At 42.8% G+C, this 20,720-nt stretch overlaps 1 protein-coding gene across 2 annotated transcripts; it reads right to left on the bottom strand.

The window, feature by feature from the left end:
• Window positions 1–361: 361 nt before the first annotated feature.
• Window positions 362–20,624, bottom strand: IntS6 (integrator complex subunit 6). Of its 2 annotated transcripts, none has more exons than XM_022841467.2 (8): window positions 16,597–20,624; window positions 6,640–6,717; window positions 6,103–6,291; window positions 5,521–5,910; window positions 4,643–5,244; window positions 3,202–4,319; window positions 2,618–3,055; window positions 362–2,457 (listed from the first exon to the last, which is right to left on the bottom strand). In XM_022841467.2, the coding sequence occupies exons 1-8, from the start codon at window positions 16,711–16,713 to the stop codon at window positions 2,201–2,203; spliced, it is 3,189 nt and encodes a 1,062-aa protein (XP_022697202.1). In that variant the 5' UTR covers window positions 16,714–20,624; the 3' UTR covers window positions 362–2,200. The 2 variants fall into 2 exon arrangements, with proteins under 2 accessions (XP_022697202.1, XP_022697203.1); XM_022841468.2 differs by having other exon boundaries at window positions 5,539–5,910; window positions 16,597–20,623.
• Between the last annotated feature and the right edge of the window lie 96 nt (window positions 20,625–20,720).

The raw sequence follows: 20,720 nt of genomic DNA, 5'->3' as shown, positions 1-20,720 counted from the left end.
ATGTATGGATTATAAGACAATCAAAGTCTGGCGGTACAAGTCTTCGTTCATTGTTACGTTTTGCTTACTAGACCAATTCAAAAGGCGAGGGGCAATTAACTGGTTACAATAATATATATACCTTAGGCATATAGCTCTTAGAATATACTTTTTTTTTGGAGGTTAAGGGCAAATGCATTATGCTTAGAATATACTATATATATAGAATATACTGCGTATATATATGAATATATATATATTCATAGAATAATCTTAGAATATACCATTTCATAGCAACTATCCCATCTGTTGTCAACCAATGAGCCCATCTAGCACCTTCGCTGAACCGCGCTCTAGATATAAGAAATGAAGACACTCACAATTTGTAAATGATTTTATATTTCTTTCCTATTTTGCCTTGCCTGTTTGGTTGTTATCAGTTCTTTCACTTTCGTCTTTGTTACACACAAGTAGTCTTTCTTCCACACTCAACTCCTGTCTCGTGTTCTAAACGAGCCTTTTCCGACGGAGGATTCATTCTGTCCATTCAATATCATTTGTAATAATACACACATAGTTTTAACTCATCTGTCGGCGCTTTTCTCACACTTACTCTTTCGACGGTTTCGCAGAGATAACACCTGTCTCTTGTTCCGTCGCTATATAACAGATCTTTGTACAAATTGTATTTATATATAACATTTTTATATTTGACTACCTACTCGCTATTATTTATAATAGCCATATATCTTGCTACCTATCATCTGTTTTCAGCAAAATACACAAAGATACAATAGTTAGCTTTTCTACTGCACACTTCGTTCTCCCAAGACTTACACAAGTAGCGTTTCGGTCCCCAATTCGCACCGCTTCTCCATTCGTAATCTGCACTTAACACAGGCTCCCTAACTTGAGTGCTTTGATCCGCGTCCTAATACAGCTTGTAGAGGCGTCATGTTTTTGTTTAGCTTTCTATATAATCTCACCTTATTATCTCGCTTTGCTGACTGCTTTACTCTACCTATGAAGCCCTATTTACTGTTGTATGAAGTTGTTTTAACAGTTGCAGTGTGTTTTTCCTGCCTTGCACATTCGGTGTCCGCTCTACATATTCTGCTAAATTATTGATGCCATTTTCTCGTCTTGTTTATAATAACGAATCATCCTGGGGATGATTCGCATGCGGACAATTCATTTAGTAAATTACATAAATTGTATATTAATATAATGATAAAGAATAATATTACTCTTTAATCGTAGTCGATTCATTAGATCAGTTGTCGAATTTGTTGTCTGATCGTAGTCCATCAAAATGTATTCTTTGACACTTATACATAATATTTATACATAGATTACTATTTCCTTGTATCATCTCACATTCGCAGAATATATAACTATTTCGGTTAAGCGATTATTGTCGCCGCTTGTTGGTGCGCCTTCGGTAGCGAAGAGCTCAAGAAGTGTGATTTTGCAGGTAGGACAGTCGTTCTTAGAGCGATTACTCGGAAAGTCCTACATGCTCGAGAGGTTCGATTTATGTCCTTTTTCAAGGACCTAGTTCCTGAGCTCCTTCGGTTGCCTCAATTGTATACTAGGTCAACAGAGCTTGTTTTTATAGGTAAAGAAAAAGGCTAATAATTTTTTTCGCAAATTCAAGAGCTGTCAGTGACCGTGTGCCCTTCGATGCCCTTATTATGTAAGCTTTTCGTTCAATATTTCTTCTTTGCACTTTTTTGACTCGGATTTTGTCTTCTCTCTGTAATCTGCATTCAGTTTAGCTTCTCACTCATCACTAATGAACCCAATAATCAACCACTTCATTTCGTCTACGTCGTATGTATATACATATACACACGGCGTAAATAAAATGGTGGTACATATATATATATATATATATATATATATATATATATCCCGTTGATGCGATAAAGACATTGCTTTGTTCTTCTTTGTACAAAAACGCAAGTACGACTATATACTCCACTGGATTGATCCTTTTCTTGAATCAGTTCACAATGAGTCAGACTTGTGTTTCTTGCGAAGATGTGTTTCGACTCATTGTCTAAACCTACGTCTGCTTTTTGTTCGCATGGGATCGATAGCTATCACGATCAAATCATGAAGACCAACGTGCAATATAAGGATGGTTAGGGAAGATGATATCGCTTTGGAACCAAGATCAATCGCTGTTATAAATTGGTAATAATAGGGCATTTCGCGATCATCTTTTAACCACGCCTTGCGCGGCCGCCATCCTCCAAAGCGAAGAGCCATTGTTGTTGTTATTGTTGTTGTTGGAGGGATGAGATGCGTTTTGCGGAATACAGAAACTGCCTATTGGCGACAACTGGCGAGCCAGCTGGTCTGCCAAATTTTTTCGCTTGAAACGGTTAGCCTCAATAACGAGCCGTTCAACAATAGCCGGAAATGAAGGCTGGCCTCTGACGTCTGCTAGAAGGGCAAACAATTCACTGAAGTCTGCAACGAAGCAACACAAATGGATAGGACAACAAGTGTAAGCATAGCTTCGCAAGCAAGTCATGAAACAACATGCTTCTGTCACATATATATTTCATCTAACCTTTGAAAAAGAGAGACACAAATGGACATAACTAAAATGAGCCTACATGAAGCTTACCTTTTCCTGGTCGTCGTATACATTTGATAGCTTTCTTCGTGATTCGATCACACTCTTCACGACTCAACATGACGATATCTCTTCTGTCGTCAGAAAAGCCGTTCAATAGTTTGTTGTTGCCTTTGTTCTTACTCCGCGCGAACGGCTGCTGGGGCGGCAACACGACGTTGCCGTTAGGTGGAGGCCCTGCCTGCGCGAGATTGAGTTCCCCACTCATGACTATTGCGTTAGGACCGCCGCCGGTTACACCGGTCAACATAGGCGCACCCCCACTGGTTAGCGGTCCATGTGGACCGCCGCCACCTAGGCTAGGAGGTTGAGGATGTGTGGTATGTACAAGTTGCATGAGGGGGTGCTGTGAGACGACTACCGGGACGGGAGCGGCACTCGGCGATGACGCCACACTCGCTGGGGCGACCGCCGTAGAAAGCGAACATCCTACCGATTACGAATTAATGAGCGATAAGTAAGGAATAACAATAAATTGGAAAAGCGTGTATGCTACCATTTTAGTAAAGCAGCCTTAGTATTATCATTGTAATAGCAGTAAGAAGTATGAGTAATGTAGTGAAAAAAAATACTACCGTTTGTTTCCACAGCTATTGACTCAGGCTTGACTATATTGTTGTTATTGGAAGGCGGCGGTTTAACATCACCGTTGGTTCCCGGAATGCTGATGAGGCCTGCGGGCGCGCTCTGCTGTAGCCCCATGGCGTTGGACGAAGGCACCTGCAAACGGACGATGACGGCCACAGCCGGCGTCGAACCCGAAATGAACGTAGATCCAGCTAGAAGCGACGGAGGGAGTGGATTTGCTGGGGGCGAAGGTAGTGGTGAAAGACTGCCGCAACTGCCAACGGATGGTGATCTCGGTCTTAACGTGATATCTTTGGGCAACGGTCCCTTAATCCGTTTTGGTCGACCCTGATTTGTCAGTGGGTCCGCCGGTCGTTTTCGGCTAGGCCCAGCGCCAGGCCCTGAGCCAGAAGTGGAGTTGGCCAGTCCGACCTGTGGGTCCGGAGCATCCGCCTCGTCGACCATCATTCGTTTATCGATTTTGAAAGGATTGCCGAACATGTGTTGTCGAACTGGCGTCGACTCGATTTCTCTCAGGGGCGGCGTTTGCCGTTTCAGATGTTCCTGATAGTTACCCATTTGGCCAATTGGTAATGAATGAAGCGCCTCGTCATCCTGAAGACGAATTGTGCCGAGATGTAAAAGGTTGGCCCTCATTCGCCAGATCTGATTTAGTAGCTGGCTGCGCGGGATGTCGAATGGATTTCGAAACATGTCACCTTGCGGAGCGCTTTTCCGTACCGATGAACTTTTCTGTACGGCGATTTGAAAGCCACTGAAATCGTTAAGCTCGCTGCGGATTGACAGGAATCGATCCTTCAAGGCAGGCGAATACGTGAGCTTGAGTTCCGTCAACTTCGGCACCTCACCCGATGGTCGTTGAACGCCCGGTGTGACCCGCATGCTTTCTGCTAACGGCCGTTTGCCGCTACCGACGAGGGAACATAGCTTCTCAAACTCGGCCTTGGCCTGGTTTTTCAGCTTTTTTAGCTGGGTGACCACGGCCGAGTTGAGACACTGGCCCTCCAAGTGCTCTGGTACGAGATTCGGTGCCCCCATCCGTTGCAAGGCTCGTTTCAATGGACCTGCGTAATACACAGGCATATTGTGCAAATACTCCTGAAATCTACGGAACGACAACAAATACGACAATCATATTAATCGTTATTGAATGTATCCCGCATGAAAGAAAATCTTAGCGAGAAACCAAAATCTATATATTGTGGATAGCAACAGCTATATTTATAACATTGTCGTACTATAATCCTGATAATTTGGATGTAGCTTATCTGGTCTCAGCAATGAGAATGTTGAACCATCTTTTATCATTTCAGTCTTTATTGTCTCAAACCTAAAATAACATTATATCAAAATAACATCCTCGAAACCGGTTCTAGATGGCTCTGCGCGATAGAAAGAAGATATAATGGTAAAAAGAAGCTAACTTACTTGTCTCTCCATTCTGGGGGCGGTTTCAAACGGTGCTGCTTGAATAGATCATCCAGCAATGGAAGAAGGACGGGATAATTGTAGGGCATCACGAACAGGTTGACGCAGGTCAACGTCGTGCTGGCCTTTAGGTAGCCAAAAGGATGGCCTAAGTCGGAATTTTTATGGGAGTTGGCCACAAACACCTGCCACGCAACCGTTGGCTGTTTGCGGGCGAGAATGAACTGTGTCAGCGGGCTAGGCTCGAGTTCGTATTTATCGAATGGCAAGCTTTCAATGACCATCGGCTCAGCATCGGTGCACATAAAGCGGACGAGGGGATGCGCCGTGCGTGGAGGCAGTGCCGGCGAATTGTGATCCGGCCAGAACGATTCTGGCAACGGCCAGTGCCCCACCGAATAGCCCTTGACGACTGATCGTTGGACGTAGATGAGCTTCCGACAGCTTTGCCAGCCCTTAATCTCGGCTGGTAACTGACTCGGAGGCGATTGTGAGCTCGTTGATCCAGTCGAGCTTTGTGACGAATTTGATTGCGAACCGAACGGGGTTGGTGAAGGACGATTCGTTACACCGTTACGAAGGACGTTTTCGTCATTGTCATTCTGCAAAGCACAAAAAATTAAGAATGAAGAAGAACATATGAAACAGTGTTCAATTTGTTAAATTGATCATGATATACCGGTTAGTGGTTTCCGGTTCGCAAGGTCGACCTTGCTGTAAAAGTTTTCGCAAATTGTAGAACACGATTATAGAAAAACAACCACTATTTTCATTAACGCACAAACGAATTGTGAAGGAATCATGCCGTAGTTTTGAACCCAAAAATCAGGCACATTTTAGATTGTAACAAAGATACCATTCTACAATAGAATAAGCACCATCAAGGTTACCCCTACCGCTTGCCCAACTGGCGGCGGTGGATCAGGCCCGAACTTTTCAAAATTGATCACTACACCAGGCTGAACTGACTGCACAAGATTTTCAATGGCCATTAACAGCTGTCGCTGCGAGTTGATGGCGTAAGATCGGCCGCCGGTAACCTCACACATGTCATTGAGCGGATTGCCCACGTCAGGTGGCGGTACACCATCTGGCCCTCCTACAGGAGGAAGCGTGCCGGCCATACGAAGTACAAGTGAGAATATCCGCTGGTCCCACCGAAAGGGCTCCTTGGTGAGCTCAGACCCTGGTACAAGGCTGTGCATGGGTAGGTTCAATTGATCTAGTACGCCTGATTGCGAAGTGATTTTGTTTCCATCCGTCAACACCTAGAAGATAGGACAGCATGAAAATTTGATTAGAGATCAGTTGATTGCGTATCAGCTCACTAAATAAAATTGTTCATATTGTTTTATGATTGAAGGCGCCAGTAACAATTCCGGTTTATCAAAATATATTCCTAAACTGGTGCTATTCAAAAAACGCAATGAAAATCGTTTCAATCAGTACTGCATACTTACAACAATCATACTCGGCTCAAGGTAGAAGGGACATCTTCCCTGGCCATAGGTGTCAATGCCTGTCTGCATTCGGTTCATGTTTAGCAAATCGAAGGCATTCTTCAAGGCTCCTCCAGTTGACGTAAGACCTGTCGCTTGAAGGTTTTTCAACTCCGAGAGGAATGTCATATGGTTTTCTTTCCAGCCCGCCTAAGGAAGAATACTTAATACTTAATAAGAATACTTAAGTAACTCAAATGCGGTAAAATACGCTGCATTAAATACCAAAGATGAAGTTTTCGTAAACATATTAGCGAAATTGATCGTTATTTGCTAAAGAGAAAAGCCAGAATAAATAACAGAACATAAAATTAACGACCATTTTCCAAATAGGATATGTACGACAGTCCTAATTCAAGTTGCCCGAAGTTATAACTAAAAAAAAATGCTGAACTCAATCTTAGGATCTCTTCGCACGACAAAAATGGAATCAAGACCGCCTCCCGTGACCACTGACATATAGAATCTGTTTAGTTTCGACGCGGTATTTTAACTCACCTTTATATTGGCTGGGCTTTCCTCGAATGTCAGCAGCATGTATCGATCCTGTCGGGATGCTTGATCCTTTTGTCGCATCTGAAAGACACAAGAACAAATAATTCAACCATATTTATCCATATAATCATTATTTAGAAGTCGAGTTTACTGTACTACTTAAAATCATTGTTAGTTTTGACACATTTTATCGAACTTGGTTAGAGCGAAAAACCGACTTTCTTTTCCCGTTAGACACCAGTGAGTTTAAGGAACCGGATCGCAATGGACACGAGCTGTCTCCGTTAGAAAATTATTCGCCAAGCCGCATCTAACGAATGACAAAGCTGGTTAATTAAATGCCTCCCAGAAAAATCGACATTCAAAAGTACGCGCATATGTATCCTGCGAGATCGATCATAGTCACTTCAAAACAATTAGATATAGGACTTCGAACTCCTGACAATATATGTGATGACATGCTTCGCCTCACTGAGCTCACAAGGCACACGAGCTTGTTGATCTCTTTCTATTCGACAATACTCCTGACGAATGTGATGATACGCATAGCAAGAATAGCTTTTCCGGAATCGTCCGCCGATCCTAAACTGTAGATATACGGTGAATACAACAGGAAAGTACAAGGAAATCATAGATAGATAAAAATAGTAAGTTTTCCTCCTCTTACAATGAAAATGATCATACGTACAATATTAAATTTTCGTCCGTAAATGTATTCAACAGCAATGCGCCCACGCGTCTCTGCAGCGTTAACGCTGACTGGCTTAAATCGCTCTGTTTGAGATCGTTGTGTCATTCTTGTTTCTTGCGGGCGTGTATAGTAGATTTGCGCGCATTGGGTCGCGTGCAGTTTATTGGTTGCGTCCCGCCGCTTTGAAACAAACCAAACCAACGATAGCTATAACGGTGAACGACAAAACGACAGCCCGATCCTTTGAATACTCGACGCTTTCTCGTCCTTGGAAGGGAGCCAACGAAACAACCCATGTATACTAATCATTTATACGCAAACTAGGAAAAGTATGTTTCTAAAAATGCACACATTAATTTGCGGTAGCCGTTAACGACAACGTCTTTAGCATTTTAGCAAATGGCAGTCAACCTGATAATTTCATCTTGCCGACAATTCATGTGAACTCGTATTACAATCTCATCACCGTTAATACCTCGGGAAATTTTTATAACGCTACTCAACGTTTGCAATGTTCTAGGATGACCCGCACACATATTCTCCTTATCGCTGTTAAAAGATAACCGGTCCTTTTCGAAGTTTGTACACCAATAACAATAGGGAACAGATAACATCAACACTTTAGCAAAGACTGCTTCAGGAGACTTCAAAGTCTGATGTTGTATGTAAAAAGAAGGCCAAATCAAAAGATTAAAATAGCCCACTTATTAATAAAGTATTATCTATGGAGGTAACATAAGAGTGGGATATTAAACAACATAGGCTGCTATTTTGCCGTGTTCTGCCATGAAATTTCGCTATCATTCAAGCATGGCAGGTTCCACGCTAATTTTCAGGTTGAAGGTACGTAAACTGCACTTTCAAACCTGGGCTAGATTGTTACCGTATCAAACCTTTCATTCCTGGTTTTTTCGCTCAGTAGCAATTCATCTCAGGACGAAGGAACGTGTTATGCACAAAAGAGTATAATTAGGCCGCCTCAGCCTTCAACCAGTTCTGCCCACAATCAAAAGAGGACAAAGTTTGTTCGGCCATCCACTTCTAACCGACAGGATATTCGCTTGCACTAAGCTAGAACTAAAAAGTATACTGATCGCGACTTTCAAGCTTGCAGACGTCTTCTATCTACGATAGAGCTTTAGTTATTCGATGGCAGTCGTAATGGTAGCCGATTTAGAAAATGAAAAGTTATACTTTTTGTTCTCTCTCACTCGAACAGTAAAGCGATTTTGCAATGGATTAGTGGACTCACTATGGGCTCAATAGCATCTGAAGGCGGATTCTCGTAATTTTACGTCTGATCTCGAAACGCATGCGTGGTTTCCGTACGCTAGTTGACCGCATATAGTATATATGCAGTACAATAATGATAAAGTCAGCAATTAGTGACGAATCGCTATTTCACGAAGTACATTACAAATGTTAGAGAGGTAGTCGAAAAACGCCGACGACTACCCTCTTTGGAAGTTAAGGCTAATCAACGTCCTCTAGGCTGCTGCCAAGCTGACCTTTCACCAAGCCACCAAGCAGAATTCTACCATGGTTGATGTGTATTAAAACGAAAAAGTGTTGTCCATCTGCGAGCGGTTATGATCGAAGTGATGTAAACTGATTGTTTCTTTGAACAACAGAGTACGTTTAGTAAACATTTGCAAATTTGCAAATTTTCCACGGTCTCGAGAGAAGATGCTATTTGGATAAGGTGCTAATAATATCTAATTATGTCGTTACTCTCAGGCATAATGAACGCAAAATGAATTCATAGAAAATTCTTAATGGCTCTGAATTGCCCCCAACAGGTCCGATATTGAATGCACAGCATTACTTGCTGTAAGTCTAAAAATGCTGCGTTACCTAGCAGGCTCAATCAATGACTGAGAGGTCTTTCTTTCAGCGATTGGTAGAGATAGAATAGCAGTATTGGATAGTAAATTCATTCAGCGTATATTATATTTCGGATGCAAAAATAAACTTGCTACTGAAACTTTAGAATCATGACCTGAACCTATTTATCTCATAATTCGTTCAACATTCCCTCGAGACCTGCGCTAGATGGAATGGCTCAGTCAAATTGTTTTAACAGTCTGCAATTCAGCATAGTGATAAGATAGGATAGTGATAATGACAAAACCAAAAAACCAAAATATGTATTTTTCTGGATTTACAATTGCATTTGTCCAAGTGACTTTGACGGAAATCTAACAATCGTAATATACAAGTGCTCAGGTTAGAATGATGTCATTTTCAAACGACCCACAAGTATACTGGCTTTTTATCAACCAATAAATTTCCGTGGCATAAGGACATTTATACCGGAGTACAAACCAGTGTAAGCCCCTGCATCAACTTTTCGGTAGCACAGAAAGAGAAAGGTCGATTCCTAACGAAACCTTTTGCATTACGATCCGTAAATATGAGTTTAGGCAAAATAAAAGAATGTACGAAGAAAACCTCTTAAAATCCAGATACGCATATCCACTGCACGATCTGAAGGCATTGATGCCATACATGTCTATTATTGAAACACTGTTCGCCTTAACCCAGCAGGTATCCATTGATTGCGTCTATTCAGACCATTAAGAACCTTTAAAAGCCGAGAGGGCTTCAGATAACTAGTGGTTCATTCTTACTGTGCCATGCTGTACGCGCATACAGCGATATTTGGTGCGCAGTGGAAGTGTTGTACTGTACAAAAAACAACTGCTGCAAACGTAAGCAACTTTTCACTACTTGTGTTTTACAACGGGGTTCTTTCTAAATTCTCTTGTGTTCTTCGTGTCTCGTTCAAAGTCTGTGAGAAAATGAACGACAATATGCGAATGGGAGTGAACTGAATGAAAAATTACACGAAATATACATAATTTAGAAAAACTGACCAAGTCGTTAAGATTTCCCATCACTTGCAGAAGCTGGTGCGTTCGCAAATCACTATATGTGCACTTCTGGCTCACTTGGTTCGTGTGAAAAATGTTTATCACTTGCTTTCCAGTGTGCGACGATTTTAAAGTGCGTAACTGCTAACAGCAGTTTCGCGAGACAACTGAGATCGGTCGAAGATAAAACAGCCCCAGACCATTTGAATCGAATCAGCTACAGAAGAATTATCGATTAAAACAATAATAAATACAATGAATATCGACTAATGTTTCCCTGATAGCATCTGGCAAATCTATTTCTTGGCAGAATTGATCTGAACCATACGGCATTTTTTTCACCTCCTTCCTCTCTCCGTACTCTGACATGATATCTGCCATTATATCAGTAACTATATGCACAGAGCATTGAAATTAATTTTCAAGTCTCGAACGCTTTAATTATCGTTCACTTACATCCAATTACGCGTTTGTACGAGTTAGTATGTGAATTGAAAATGCAGCGTATATAATGGGAGCTTCGCATTCATCTTTCTTCAGGAAAACACGACGTTGGCGCAGGATTTCTGAGCAGTGATATCAGTTGTATCAACAACGCAAAACTATATAGAATTTAAGGTACACAGGATCAGCCACATTCGTACTGCTGGTGTAGCCAGATTATTACTCTTACTATTACTATTATTACCACCACAAGGTGAACGCACTATGAAACAACACCCAGTATGGCTCAGAATATGTAAAAATAAAATCTACTCTCCAATTTTAAATTAAAATTGATAAAATTAAATGAGCAGTGTTATCCTTTTGATAAACCGTCCATGATTATTTGTCATGTCAGTAACACGACATTCTTAATAATACGACAAGTCTCCGAAAAATCCACATTTTCGCTATTTGGAAAAAGGTATCCAAGGCATCATACAGGGGCCTTGGTAGGTTTGACCTGATGATAAATGGACCAATATCGATTTAGACTACGCGAGGTATATGACGCGACTTTTCATTCATTGAAGTAAATGGAAACGCTATAGCGAATGTACTATTTATTTAAATATTCGTGTTTAAAATTGTTTAAGTAACTCATCCTGCGTTCCTCGTTGGAAAAGATTATAAGCGGAGATATGTCAATGTAATAAATTCATGACCTGTTCACGGAGGTCACGAATAACTTAGTCACGTTTACACAGTAATACTACGATAACTTGTGTACGATTTATGCAAAAACCTTCGTCTGAAGTGCCTCAGAACTTAATTTTATTAGGCACTGAATATTCAATAATTCACGAGCGTAAATACAAACCTATTTTGCAACCATTTGAGAAAGACGAGAATATTCAAGTCTTGCTTATACTTGTAGCGCCTCACCACAGCTCTGCACTATAAGGAAACTAGTGTAGGAAGATCGGGCATTACGACTATGTTTGGCCGCTAGCCTTCTAAAATTAGGCGTGTAAAAATACTACGGCTATGATATTACACACGCTGCTGATGCATAAAAATCTCCAAGGGATTATTGACTGCATAAAAGCTCAGAAGCGTAGATGGTATGATCAGATGGACGAAAAATCTCACTGATCACTATATCAATGTCATATGTGCGTACCTACACGGTGTATCAGCGAAGAATTTTTTTCGCTTAATGCAACTATAGTGTCTATAAGTATGCCTTATTAGGTTGTGAGTGAACAGGAAATATCTTGAGGCATCAGGCACATCTAAGTAAAATTAAAACTCGCAAATGTGTAAATAATACACAACAACGACAGCTGGGATGTCGGTATAGTGAGGGGAAACGTAAGTCAGGAGTAGAGGCAGCGCAAGATACTCTACTTCATTCCCGCAGCTGATGGTAAATGTGTCTAATGTTTTACTGTCGTTCGGTCATTAGGATTGCTACAACTAAAATCCACATTGCAAATGAGAGTTAATTCTACATGGCTGCTTTCGTATATTTTTTAACGTATACATATCAGTGCTACGAAAGTATCTCAGTTCGTGGTGTATGTTGAAATTAGCGAATATACAGAACGTAATGGTCAGTAACAATCATTTTGTTTGCGTAAAGAACCTGCATTATTTGCATTTCGTGACGCCGAGTAAACCTTAAAAGGCTAACCGACTTAGCAAGCAAAAATAATAGACTGATGTATTCGTCCCAATGCTATTAGTTAAACTATCCGTAAATATTTGTATCTACCTTGAGTTATGACCTGTAAGCTATACTGTCTATTTCGGCCAGCTTTTATGACTAGAACTTAATTTGTAAATATTGTTTACGGATACCGGGCTTGACCTATCGCATTTTGTCACGAATGTGTGAGGGCCTATAGCCAGTATTTTCTAACTGCAGTATCCATTCAAATCTTCCGTCGCCTCTGGTCTTATTTGGCTACTTACTTCAACACTATGTCGAAAATCCTTCTATATAGAAAATAAGGAACACGATTACTATCGTAGCTGTATGGCTTCATTCAACCTTCATACTTCGTTACAGAAAACATCCAGATCAGTCGACAGAATACATTTCACCAGCGACGTAACATAATGCACGCATCATTGCTACGAGATGCATGTTCCTCGACCGTTGTAGTGGTAACGATTCGTTTTCCGTGCATGAATGCTTACAATTCTCTCATGTGTCTGACGCCACAGTTTATTTCGCACTCTTTGCTTAAGAACTATATAAAGCTATAACACTACATGCGTCAGGAAACTTATGTTGATGAACCACCGAGTCAAAATCTATATTTAGGGGCAATGAGGCCATATCTATACTGCCATGGATACTAATTCCACAATTAATTGCACGTCTTATTTACTGCCATCATCTCAAATGGCTGAAATTTTTAATGTCTGTGTTAATCTATAAGCTTGGTCACATGATCTCAAAGGAATGCAACTGATTCCTACTTTAAGGGTATTTATATAAATGACGATATTTTTCCTACCGCGTGAAAATAATTCGGACTCCGTAGATTCTGTTAGGCAGAGGGAAACCTCGTGGTGCTCATCATTCATGGTAATTTTAGCATCGATCAGAGTCGGGTAGTCCGACTCTGATCACCTAGCTGAATGCTAGCAGATTCTAAAGCTGCGCGAAGAACGCTAGAAAAAATACAACCTTCCGCATTCGACAGTGCTGTCGATATTTTCACATCGTAGGAAGCCATTGTTATCTTTATAGTTCTATGGAGGTGAGGAACGGAAGCGTTGCGGCTGTCTCATAAAACGAATCTATCCAGATTCTTAAAGACGTTCCACTGGAGTCTGAACTAGCTAATTTGAGTGACACACCATAAAGTAAATCAGTCTGCATACGGATAAAAAGTCAAATCGGCAAACGTAATGTTGCCTGGTATAAAAGAGTATGACTTCAAGAGCTGTCAAAAAAATAAGTAATCTGTCGTTTGCTGTGGAAGCTAAGTCGACCCGGTCGAAGGTTGAAACCATGGTCATTTGGTAAACCATTGTAATGCGTATTTTGGAGTTTAAAAGAAATCATGTGAGAAGACTTCGATATCTACGACCCGTCGCTTCCTTTGTAAAATTTTTCAGTCCAGTTCGTTGCGTTGTGTGACTCAGTTTGAGTGCATCTCTGAAACCGGTATTACACACACATATAAACACAGGGTCGACTCTGGCAGACAGAGTCCCGGATTTGCCCAACCGTAAAATATCGACGGAGCTCAACAAATGTATAGATTTGGTGCATGGGTCTCATTGTGTATCATTATTTTCTAATGACGAACTATCATTGTTTTCTAATGACGAACTAGCTAAAATCGCACTGCTCTACCTTGTCCATGAAATGGGCGTATTTAGTATAACACCGCTGAGGTAGGCAACCGATATCACCATTCCCACAAGCGGCGTCGCCAAATCGCCAAAAAAAATCATCGTCGCCGACAGCCGTGTAAGGGTATTTTCGCGGATGATCTCTGTTCGAGTTCAGCTTACACATCTTCATGAAGTGTAAAAGCCCGCACGGAGGATGAGTATCAACGACAGACAAGGCAAATTTAGTTTTTAGTCCGGTCAGTAGAGGCCAGTAGTAGAAGGGCTTACTTAAATAAACGAACTAACTTATGGTGGAATAAGCCCGTTTGGATAGCGATTTTTATTAAAAAAACGGGCAGCGCTAACTTTATTCGACCCGAGCGATTGATTCGAGCGATTCCTACCAATCATCAACAAATGGCCAATTCTTAATAACAAATCGTTACCCTATTACATTTATCGCTCGTTCACGGTGACGGCTAAATGCAAGGTCAAACGCGGTCAAACGTCTTTCGTCTGAACTCAGCTTGGTTAAGGCATGTACTTAGTCCGAATTATTCCCTTTTTTTTTACCGTTTCTGACTGTGCATAATTCAATGCTATCGAGATATTTCACAAAATACCCGTTATTTAACATTTGGATTTTATCGTATTACAGTATACGATGTTAACGCTGTCGAACTGAAGTGCTGTTGCCTAGGTTTCCACACCTTGATGTCGGCATAGTAACAAAGATAACGGTAGGAGCAAATTCGTAAAACCTAACGTTTCTGAACGTTTTGCAATGGATCTGTCCCAAGCGGATCACTGTTAGCGGTCGATCGGACGCTTAGGTGATGTCACTTATAACTCCTCAGATGTCATATGCCGTGGTTTCGGATGCCGTGCCGAGAGTGACACAAGTTCAATAATAATCATGTCAAAGACGCGGGAGACCCTAGTGTTGTTAGAGCAAAGCGCTCAAATGCTATGGGCTATTCGGCGGCTGCCACAGACGACCTGTATAGTGGAAACGTCATTTTATGATGGTAAGAAAATGCCCCTGGTGGGTCCCTGTACTTTACAGCAAATTATGAGCATGTTTAAATTTAAACAAACAACAGTGCTCAGGTCCATGAATGCGAAGAGTAGCATAGGCTTAATTTAGGATAAGGTCAGTAAACACAGCCTGCATTGGTTTATTCCCATGTAAGTAATACTGCTACATTGATTGAAAGTACTCAAGAAGTCATTCATAAGAAAGTACGTAACGTCTGTGAGTGCGCAAATAAGACAACTATTGTATTTCTTAGACCCCAATTAGTTACCTCCTGAAACAAGCGCTCCACGCCTCTACAAATGTTCTTGTAGTCGTATCAAGCACTAGTCGATTATTTTTTTTTTTTTATATACTTCTTCTAGTAGTAGCCATCTAGGTTCCCCTGGGAATCGTCGTCGATGTACACTATATAGTATCATATCCAGAGACTGTTTGGTTGGCCTTTCGTTCCTTGACATTTATCGCATGTCACCCGCCTACAGGACCGCTCTCGTGGCCTCTAACTGGATGAATAACCGTTTCTTGCCCCCTCGCAAACGACTAGATAGGCAGAAAGGGTCTGAGGAGATACCCAAGATGTTCACGTTCCGCTCACAACAGCCTGCCAACGCCGTCGTTGTCACCATTACAATTACTAGTCGACTGGTTCCTGCTCTCAGGCAAGAGGAAATTACTACTGCTGCTGCCATGATTTAATGTTTTGCAGAACATTGATCAGAGCTTCTGCCATTACCGTCCCGAGAAGTGATGCAAAGGGCCATTTATGTATATTCCGGCACAGATAGAATTAGTTGGTACTCTAGTTGAAAATACAGACTACCGCAAGGAAGAACAGCATTTGAATTCTCGTTGGAATACTCGCCATTTACTATCAATTGGATTAAATTAAGTCGAGGCGGTTTCCGCTAACAAATCGAGCACGAACAGAGGGCGTCGTTGTCGATGTATCTAATGGCGCTAGCAACAGCACACAGCTAGCTAGAGATCAATACGTAGATTAATGTGTTCTTATTATTATACGTTGTTTAGCTACCAAATCTCTGTCGTACAAAATGTGAACGATAAGCTAAACGACCGAGCGTACTCAATGGATGTTTTTGCTGTAGGAGGTTAGTCACACATGCGCAGCTTCGATGGCCTTGCTGGCTTTTATTTCGATTTTAGAAGCATCGTTTCCCAATGTCCCTATTTACTGCCATTATAAGCAATCTGTACGAATATACGTACCTGTGGTTAAAATTGAATATTATAGCCTTTGTGCCGCGAACACATTTTTGTGTTACTGAGCACAGGGTATATATATATTATATATATATATATATATGCTTCCATTCTACAAACATTGCCAGCCTATTAAGGTTTAGGTTATAATTGTAAAATGAACGTCAGCAATGGCAGCCTTTGGCATCTGTAGAGATGCATATTCCAAGTGTAGGAAACATAGATGTTGTCATGTGTGTCATGTAACATGATTCGTATAGAATCATCTTTCTAATGTGTGTACCACGCAAACACAGTATCACCGTGTTATAATAATTTTAATTGTTGTATTTGTCGTTAGATGTACTTATACATACCTTAAGAAATCGTTCCACAGCATCTTTGGCAATGTCGAGCACTGATAGGCGCGCGCCCATATAGGTCCGTTGGGTCATGGACGCCGACGTGTCGACGAGAAACACAATAATCGTCATTGTGGTTGATATTTTACACTTTCTAACTTCTTCTTCCTCTTCAACTCACGAGCAAGCACATCGATATTGATAGGCAGATAGATGGTCACTGTCGGTGTGGCAACCGTGGGGTAATTTTTCACAATTCAGTACCGCGCCCCCTGCCTCTCTCTCTTTCCCTCTGGCTCGAAGATATATTACGGTGGTACGCTTTTCCAATTTTTGTTATGAATTATCCTTTAGCCTTGCTTTCGTATCACTATTCGTCGTTGCTACTGGACTCGCACCTTCAGCCACCCCTAATCCCCTACCACTTAAGATGCGATTCCACAAATGCGAAAAACTGGCTACAGGTCGTTAAAAACGGCCACTGTGCCGATGCTCATGTTGATTGGGGGAGGGGGACTTGTGCTACAGGGGCTAACAGGGTCTTTCCCGGATTAACGTCTCTTGACGTCCGCCTCTAGTTTGTCCCAGTTTATCTGGTAGCAGGGTCTCTTCACAGGGAAGGTCAACGCAACGGAAGGCCACCGGCTGCCTCGTTGTCTATCCAGCGGGCAGTTGGCCGGACTGCATTTTTCTCGTTCGAATTAATAAGGAAGTCCCTGTGCCGCCTTCTAAATCTGATGATTCGCTTTTCTCCAATTTGATTTGTCTATTTTTTCCTGCTACCAATACGACAACAATGGTTGTTATTATTATTAATATGACTTTTTCATGTTTTGCGAGAACTTTTCGTTGGCGTTCTGTGGCAACTCGAACAGCTTAAAGCAGCGCTCTCTGTAAGGTCCGCTGGTTGACTGGCTTGTTAGCGTTTGTTCGTGGGGAAGTTTAGCGTTTGTTCAGAGAGTTCATCCACGCATTGTCGCGTCGTTGAAGTCAGTCGGCGCGTTAACTCAAATGTCTCCGGCGTCGTCGTTTTGTTGTTTACCTGTCCGTATATTTATATATGGATACTTCTGTTAGTACTGCAACTATGATCTTCTTGCTACGGACGGTGCTCTATCACAGGCTGGCTTATATCTTGTGATATAGTATTTTAGTGTTGCTTAGGTTGTTGCTATTGTTGCTTTGCTGTTTTATTCACTGCAGCAATACTGACCGAGTAGTCGCGCACTCACCAGTTACCAACTAGTGAAGTTCGCCAGTTGGTTAGCCGGACAGTAAACGGCGCGTGGTCAGCAATCCAGGCAGGAGCAACGGTGCTGCTGGTGGTTAATAGAAGCTGCTGCTGGCTGAGCAGCAGCAGCAGCAGCAGTAGCTTAACGGCGTCAACCAACCCAATAACAACACAACTACTCTAACAGCAGTGCTCTGAGTGCAGCAGCACGGGCCCTTCGAAATGGACCGAGACCCGGTCCGAACAAGACTAAAACCCAACGATTCCGCCCGTCGTGGAAGAAGGGATCGTTGTAGCAGCAATAGCAGCAGCGGCAGCAGCAGTAGTACGTATAGCAGCACCACAACGTGTGCTGCCAGCAGCAGAGGCGACACAAGTGGCAAGAACGAACGATCTCGCGCTCGGCGATTCCAGCGCCTGCGGTGACGGCGGCAAAGTGGCTGTGTTCGCGGCGGCCGAGATGGCAGAAGCTCGAACAGAGGTGGCAGTGACGGTGGCGGTGTGGGCGGAATTGGTGGCGGCCCCCAGCGGCAACAGCAGTAGGCAGTGGCTGGCCTCCCGCCAGCGGCTAGCCGAACAACAACAACAGCTACTAGAACAACGCAAGACGTCGTAGTGGCAGGGACACATTGCACCCACTACTCGAAACTCCCTCCGGTGCTGCACACGGGGCGCGGGCCCGTTGGGCACCAACAGCTCTAGTGACAGATAACAGCCACAAACACACGTAGACTAAATACTGGAAGAAAATGAAAACTGGAACAAACAGGCTGACCATCAGACTACGAACCTACAACAGCGGAAAGCGGTAGTACGAACAGCGGTACTACCGTGCTGTAATACAGTGTCACGAGACACTGCGGAGAAAATCGTTACCGAGGCTGCGATAGCGAGCAGAAAAAACGACCCGTTTAAAGAGCAAGGGGTCTGTTTCTCTGTTGTTCCGCTAGAACTGTGTTGTGCATAACAACGGCGACGATAGTGCGGAAAATAATAGCGTATCGCTATCAGTACGGCGAAGAACTCGAATTCTACGGAGGAGAGAGCCTGGCAGAGCGATATTTGATGATGAAAAAGATTGCCAGGTCGGTATTAGCTATTGTGGCTTATTGGTGCTCTAGGGAGTAATAAACACTCCTGGTGAACGCTAGCAGATGTGTACTGTTGCAGTCCCGTTTTACTTCGTCTTGCTTCCTTTTTCGAAATTATTAAACTCTACCGACTTCGTCTTCTACATACTGCCTCACTAGCATATGATTTTTGTTGTATAAATGTAGAAGTCTGTGTTATGTACCTTTTGATATTCAAAAACTGGAGTTGCAGTGCGAATTTTAACGGCTCTCAGTAGTTAAGTTGTAGCCGTGAAATAAAGTTAGGTAGTAGAAAAAGGTGGGCATTCCATTCTTTTACGGTGGTGGCAGCGGTCGCTATACGGCACCGTCACGATAGCACGCACACACACAGATACACACGCAGGCAGGCACTACTGGAGCGACGAACGGATATAGAGATCCACGGGGCATGGGCTGCGAACGACGACGAGCGACGGTCCTATGCGGCCGCTTTGAACACGAACTGCCTCACAAATGCTACTGCTACTATTTAAACGATTACTCACTACGTTCACCAACAGCTGAAACAAAGCCCTCAACCGCGTAATACAGTGCCATCAGCACAGAAGAACTAGCATCGCGATGCGACATCAAGCGATCATAGACACAGACACAACTTAAACACACAAACGCGACTAGTATGTTGCCATTGCTCTCTTTTATCTTTGATGATAAATTTCTCATTTCTTCTGCTCGATATACTAAGTTCCAGGGCCAATCGGGTCCATCGTGGAGAGACCCCAGCTCGCCTGTTTCTGTATGGGGGGTTACTGTCCCTCGACGAACTCGACCGGATTCGATTGCTATCTAGATTTTCTCTTTCATCATATACAGACGCACTCAGTGGCTAATTCGTAACTCGGCCGGTTTTAAGCGGCCGGCCACTACACTTGACTCTCGTCGTTTAAAGCCTATATTGCATTCTGCTTGTTCGACGACTCACATTCATTCGCTTTCATCGTTCTCTAGCGCCTGGCTCGCTAGACGGCTCACAGCCGGACAAACTATAGCATCTTAGGGCGGGCGGCACTCCGCGGGGAAAGTGCCAGCCTTGGCACTCACAAGGAGGTGGTTCCAGCCGCCAACGAACGCTTCTGACAACGGCTCTCGGGGGCTCACGAGGGGCTAAAGAAAGTCGGGGGAACAGTTTCAGTAGATGGCCGAGAAAAACAACCAGCACAGACAAGCACACACACACAAAGAACGCAACGGGGTACAACAGCACAAGCACGGCGGAGTCACGACGGATCACACCACCACTCCCCTCGGGCGCTCAACGTAAACTGCTGCTGCGGGTGCCCGACAAGAGACGAACGAGAAGAGACTTCATTGGACCTTACAGCCAGAGCGGAGAGGGAAGCTGCTTTTAAAGAGAGCGCAGCGGAGCTGAGCTAGTTGGCGAGCGTCGGCTGAACACGCTTCGAATGTGCAATGACTGCTAGTGTTATGGGCTGTCTGTCAATCTGTGCTAGATTTTGCGTTCCGGTAAAACTGGATGTTGGTGTTATAGGCATATGGGCAAATTCACGACCCATGCCGTTCGTCTAAACGATTTCAATACAGGACAGGTGAAGATTATAGCCAGACTTGCAAGTGCTAATGAGAATATTAAGCTGCCTACATATTACAAAGCTGAAACGTTTTCGTAGTTGATTGGCTTTAGAGGGGGGGCAACTCTGCAATATATATCGTTATAATATTATAAATTAAGACTTCGAGGAGAGTGGGGCGACCACGGAATGGGGAAAAGGAATGAATCAAATTGGAAAAATTTTAGTACATCTTGTTAAGCCAGC

This window comes from Varroa jacobsoni, unplaced genomic scaffold (genome assembly GCF_002532875.2).
Source record: "Varroa jacobsoni isolate VJ856 unplaced genomic scaffold, vjacob_1.0 scaffold_934, whole genome shotgun sequence".
NCBI classification, from domain to species: Eukaryota; Metazoa; Arthropoda; class Arachnida; order Mesostigmata; family Varroidae; genus Varroa; species Varroa jacobsoni.
The sequence above is the reverse complement of the archived record's forward strand: the minus strand, read 5'-3'. Positions and strand labels throughout refer to the sequence as shown.